The 6,000-nt window shown below is 48.1% G+C and overlaps 1 protein-coding gene across 1 annotated transcript in view; it reads left to right on the top strand.

Moving 5' to 3' along the window:
- The first annotated feature begins 459 nt into the window (after nucleotides 1-459).
- Nucleotides 460-6,000, top strand: part of LRGUK (leucine rich repeats and guanylate kinase domain containing) — a 99,775-nt gene continuing 94,234 nt past the window's right edge. The window contains exon 1 of the mRNA XM_053657098.1: nucleotides 460-774. Coding sequence (XP_053513073.1) covers nucleotides 460-774 — 315 coding nt within the window. The remainder of the gene's footprint in view (nucleotides 775-6,000) is intronic.

Genomic DNA, 6,000 nt, shown 5'->3' with positions numbered 1-6,000 from the left:
TCATTTATGCATGCCCTGATCTCCTAACAGCACGCTCTGCATAGACATCTAACAGATGTACATCTTCCAGAGTAAAACTATGCGAAAAGATCCCTGGTGAATGAAACAGGATGGGGGCTCATGGTGATTCTCCCAATGGAATGAAGACACCTCCAACAGGGGCCTTCGAGGTACGAAGAAAACAGCTATGGACAAAGAAAATGGATGCAGGAGGGGAAACAGGCGGAAACGAGAAAGACAAGCAAAAGAAACAAAGCCAGAGACTGAATGGACTAAAGAGAGAGAAAAAAAATCAAAAGCAAACCAATAAAAGATGTGGACAAAAACAAAGTGAAAGTCGTGTGCAAATGCTGGCGTCGGCTGAAAGACTTGTGGAGAGGCGAAGACTACAACCCCCAGAATCCTTTGCGGATCCTCCATCCCCGGTTGTCAGTCTCCTGGGCAACGCAGGTAAACAAGATGGCGACCTCCGGGAGTGATCCCCAGTGGCCGAAGTTTAGCTCTCTCCAGAGAACCTCGAGCAGTTCACGAAGTGGAGCCCAGTATCTACTGTCGCGCTTAGAAAGACAACCCTGGTCTTCATTTCCCATGGGGCAGAGACCGAAAATTACTTACAGAGACTCCTCCTCCTACCTGCTCCAGGAGCTCATTCACCGGTGTCAGGAGTCAGAGACAGACCTAGAGGGATACGAGGACAACAAGGAAGACGAGCTCGAGGAAGGGGGCGACGTGGAATCCGAGGAGTCCTCAGAGTCCGAGATGCTGAATTTGGAGGTGTGCTTCCCCCACCCCGACCCTTTACCCCCTGGCTCTTTTCCCCTCCCCAGCCGTGGGGCCCTGCTACTTCAGCCGCAGCCTCCCAATGCACCCTCATTAGCCCGTGACTTAGCCCATTCCTTGGGCTTTCGCCTCCACCGGTGCCTCATCCCGACCGCCTCAAGGCTCCCCCTGGTTTTCTTCCCATTTCTGTTACCCCTTTTCCTCACCCCTTGTTGAAATATTTCTAGGTGTCTCCTTTATTTTTCAGTAGCACATTTGGTTTCTTCAGAGTCCCATTATGCAGCAGTCAAATTGTGGGAAAAATCAGTCTATCGAGTCTATCGATATGGCACTTACGGCTTCAACTGTCAGAATTATACCTTGACCATATTGTGAACAGGTACAGCTCGTCTTTGACATCCCCTTCATCCTCTTCGCTGCAGGGAAACATTTTACTGTTTTCAAATCATTTGAGAAGGGTTTCTTCAAACACTGACTTAGGAGTTTAATATATTACATGTGCCAAGGGTATATGATACATTATCAGGACACACACACACACACACACACACAGCTCACTGTGGGAGTATTTTAGGGTGCACAGAATGTTCCCAATGCTCCCATTCACGTTGCCCAGGGTGGTGGCCCTGTCTTCTGCGTTAATGCAATACCTCTCCTAACCACAACCCAAACCCACTTCTTTCTTACACATATCATCACACTTCTTCCTCCTTAGCCCATTACCTGTCTTCTGCCCCTTTCTAATTCTCATCACATCACTTCCTTCTCTTGCCTCCTAATACATCATTTGTTTTTTTTCAAAAACAAATTGATTTGCTTCTTTTCAATAAATGGTGAGGTTTTTTCCTCTTCTGCTGCCGGGAAACTCAAAAGCACTATTTTTTCTATATTTCAATAGTTTTTCTTTAGATAGGTTCTTCCCTCCCCTTTCCTCTTCCTTGGAATATAAATTGCCTGAAATTCTTTTCAGAAGTAGATAGGATGCAGAGAAATAGAATGTTTCCAAGGTCCCCATTCTGTGATACTCTCGTGGCGTTCTTTGCAACGTTGCACCTTTCCCCAGCCACCTTTCTTCCTTCAAGCCAAGCATATTTCTCTTTGTAAGGCCATTCTCTTTCACAAGCTCTTTTTCTTATGAGGCTACTTCTTGTTATTCTCCTCTCAGTAACTTGCATTATCTTCTGTTACCCAGATTATACCATGAACCACTTACACTTTACCCTCCTTCTGCAATGTCCTTTCGTTCACTTTCCACATTTGGCCCATTTTTTCCACCTCCAATTTGTCTCCCTTCTTCTTCTGCCTCCTTTGACAAGGGCTAGTTATGCATTAGTTTTGCTTAAAGTGGATTATAGGAAATTATTCTTATTTTTTCATCTTGTGACTTATTTCACAACCCTTAACGGTAACTGTTGCAAAACCGTAGCAGTGTATTTACAGTTTCAAGATGTTTGTATGGTTTCCACCAGCATCCACCCCAGAGGAATTCACAAAGGAATCACCAGTTCACTTTATCATTCTCATTAACACATGCTCTTACGTTCTGGGGTTCATTAGTATCATTGTTAATCTGTCTTCAGTATGCCATTAACAAACAAACCGTAGAGGGTGATAGCTTGAACTGGTTTTTCCTTTTTGGCTTATAGGATGTATGTGGGAAGAGTTTGTTAGTTCTCCTACCTACATTCTAAGTATTAATATTTATTTTGTGTTTGCACATTCTAACTTAGCTTTCTATAGCATCTCATAAGTTTTAAAATACTGAATAAACTATAAAGTTGAAAAGGAAACATTTGGACTTTTGTATTCAGTGATTCATTTGCCATGTGTTTGCCTAATTAAGATTTATAATGCCACAATGGTCATAGTGATTACCAAGTGCTTGTCATGCAATTACACTCAAACCTCTAAAAGACCTTATGAACTTAAGGGAGGTAGTGCAGACCAGAGAGCCAAAGTACTGCCATAGGTTCATGCAAAGCCTTTCATTAGCCGTGAGATTTCAAGCACATTTCTTTACCTGTCTACGTCTCCTCTGCTATGTGTGAATCATCATAATACCTATCACATAGGAGAGTTGTGAATATTAATGAGATTTTATATGTAAAATACTTACTATAATATATTATCTATATTGTTTTTTAAAGATTTTATTCATCTATTTTTAGAGAGAGGGAAAGGGAAAGAGAGAGGGAGAGAAACATCAGTGTCTAGTTGCCTCTCATGCGCCCCCTACTGGGAACTTGACCCATAACCCAGGCATGTACCTGACTGGGAATCGAATTAAGGACCCTTTGGTTCACAACCTGTGCTCAAACCACTGAGCTACACCAGCCAGGGCTATACTGTTTACCAATATAAATAAGAACTTTCATGGTTTCATCTGCTAACTCCAGCCCATCAAGCGATTTCATTAATTTAGCCGGCAGTGAACAAACGTTCCTCAAATGATTGCTATGTAGGAAGCTCTCTGATGTCTGAGGCACAGAAGCGTCTGGGCCCATTATATGTGTCTGATGCATGAAAACTACTCTTTGCCAGTAACTAATGTGGGTAACACCTACTCATTAGATAGGAATAAACATCAAATATAATAAGAAACTGTGTTGAAGATCTTAGTAGAGTGTCTGGTGTAGAGTAGGCTCTCAAAGAATTACAGACGTTCAGTACTGCATCATAGCAACAGCAGTGATAGGTAGGAAATGGTAAGAACGTGACTGAGGCCATATGTGGTGGCCCCTCCCAAGGCGAGGTACGAATGTGAATAAATCGTAGCTGCTCCTTATATGAAGTATTACACACATGGCCATGTACAGGTGCAGCGACCCTGGAAGCTGTAAGGAAAGTTGGCCCCTTGTCTGGGGGGTGCGTGTGTGTGAGCAGACTGATGGCAGAAAAGGCACTGAGGGGGGCCAGGCTGTGGAGGGCTCGGTGCCGTTGTGCGGACTCTGGGCTTGGGCCTCTGGTGGCCGAGTGGGGTGTTAGACCAGAAGCCGGGAGGCCAGTGGGAAAACTCGAGGAATAGCCACGGAGCAGAGGCTGAGTCCGGATTAAGGCAGTGGAAGTGGAAACGGAAAGGCAGCTACAGATGAAAACAAGTGAAATGTTTGAGGTGGGACAGTGACTAATTGAATAGTACAGGTCTGGGCTGACTGCCAGGTCCACGGCGCGGCCTGGAGGGGACACCGTGGCTGCTAACCACAGTGAGAAATCCGGGGGACGGTCTCAGAGTTAGAAGACCTGGGAATCATCAGCATTGGCGGCTGCGCGGTCAGCCAGGAAGAGAAGAGGAGAGCAGGCCAACGCTGGACCCCGGGGCACAGGTCTTGAAGTAGCCGGCCGACGAGGAGGGCCCAGGGAAGGAAGCACAGGAAGAGCCGTACGGTAGGGACGCCAGGGCAAGGAGGAGCCTGGCTTGTGGGAATGGCTTCGCTGCCGGTTTGTGAAAAGGGAAGAGGCCTAAAACGTGCTTCTTAGCTCTGCCTACCCGAGGGTCGTTGGGGACCTAGGCCCACGTGATTTTGTGATGTGGCGAAGGCAGAAGCCTAACTGTAGTGAGTCGAAGAGAGAATTGGAGGTAAAGAAAGGAAACCCAAAGATAAAAAAAGCAACTCTGGAGGAGCTTGGGTGTTCATGGACACGATAGTTATCGATGATGGAACACACAGGGCTGAAGGGAGGGGCCCCTCAGGACGGAAGAGTCTCACAGCTTGTTTAGCTGGACAGCGACTGGTTGAAATCACAGGCCAAAGAGGGTAAAACTGACGGTCCGTGAGCGAGGACCGAAGAAGCGGAGGAAGTGGGGCCCTGAGTGCAGAGAAGGAGCCGGCTCTGAGACCCAAGTGGGAAGCCTCGGGGCAGGTGCAGAGCGCTGCGGGGGTGAGTGTCTGACCGTTTCCGCTTTGCTTCCGAAGTAGAAAAGCAGAGCATGTGCTGAGAGTGAGGACAGAGGGGTGGGGACACATATTTGAAGAGAGCAATGGAGAGCTGACCGGGCAAGGTGAGGAGTCAAAAGGCCACTGATGAATAACGGGAGACTAAGAGCACCGAGGCCCAGCTGCCAGCTGACTTTGGAGTAGCAGCAGATCACGGGGTCAGGGGCCTTTCGCGGCCCACGCGGCCGCTCAGCAGGAGAGTGGGTGCATTCATGCATCCACCTGTGCGTACTAGGCACTGAATCCCACCTCCCCTCTATGCGTCAGCGAGTTTGAACTCTTTGTGACATCCCCCCAGGGGCCACGCTCACCTTCACCTTTGAGATTCTGTATGTGTTTCTCCTGTTGCCTGCATTAGCCTTCGTGGCTCTCTTCTCTGCCCTTTCGGCCCCTTTTCCAGAATAACTTGCAACTTCGGATCTCAACTGAATTGCTCTCTCTCCCCAAGGAAGCCTTGGCTATGCTCCTGCACCTCCGTAGAATGGACAAAAAGGATGCCCTATTCCTAGTCAAAGCACCCTGCTTAGCTCTATTGTAATATTTATCAAACTCGTCCTGAAATTGCTTGTGGCCTTGGCTGGCATGTGAGAAACATGACTCAGTTCCTGCACAGTGCTTGCTTGTGAACTTGATTCAGGTGTGTGTGCCTGTGGCAGTTGCAGTCAGGGGACAAGGAATCAGAGACTTGGGAGTAGAGACACTGAAATTGCTCGTGGGATGCTCAGCAGGGGAAGAAGTACAATCAGGAGGGGACCAGTGGGCTCTGAGGAAGGGGAGGATGGACAGACTGGAGGTGCTGTCGTGGTCCAGGAACAAGTTCCATAGGTAGCGGAGAGGATGAGACATAGGCCCTTGTGGGATGAGAGAGGAATGGAGTGCGGGGTTCGCGAGTGCCAGGGCGGGGCAGCTCAGCGTGATCGCCAGGTTGGTCCAGGGCCCGGCTGTGGGAGTGAGTGGCGCAAGTTGGGTGGAGATCAATTTTAAGGTGTCTGAGGTTAAGAAAATACAGAATCACGTGTAAGTGTGTGTGCTCGAGTAGTAGGGATAGTGAATGGCCATCCCCGGGGACCCTGAAGCCAACCAGTGTAGAGACAGGGCATAAATGGGCTGAAAATCACCAAAGAGCCAATGGGAAAGGCGAGGCTCTGACGAATGGCAGGAACCTCAAAGGAAGGGGGCGGGGCTGCATGGGCATCTCACCTTGGGGCTCTGGGAGAATGTGCGCAGTGTGGCCGGTCTTTGTATCAATGGCCGTGCTGAGGAGCAGTCAGCCACCTGATGTTAG

This window comes from Artibeus jamaicensis, unplaced genomic scaffold (assembly GCF_021234435.1).
Source record: "Artibeus jamaicensis isolate MK-2021 breed Jamaican fruit bat unplaced genomic scaffold, CSHL_Jam_final scaffold_3307, whole genome shotgun sequence".
Taxonomy (NCBI): Eukaryota; Metazoa; Chordata; class Mammalia; order Chiroptera; family Phyllostomidae; genus Artibeus; species Artibeus jamaicensis.
Note: the sequence above shows the minus strand (reverse complement) of the source record. Positions and strands in the feature narration are given on the sequence as shown.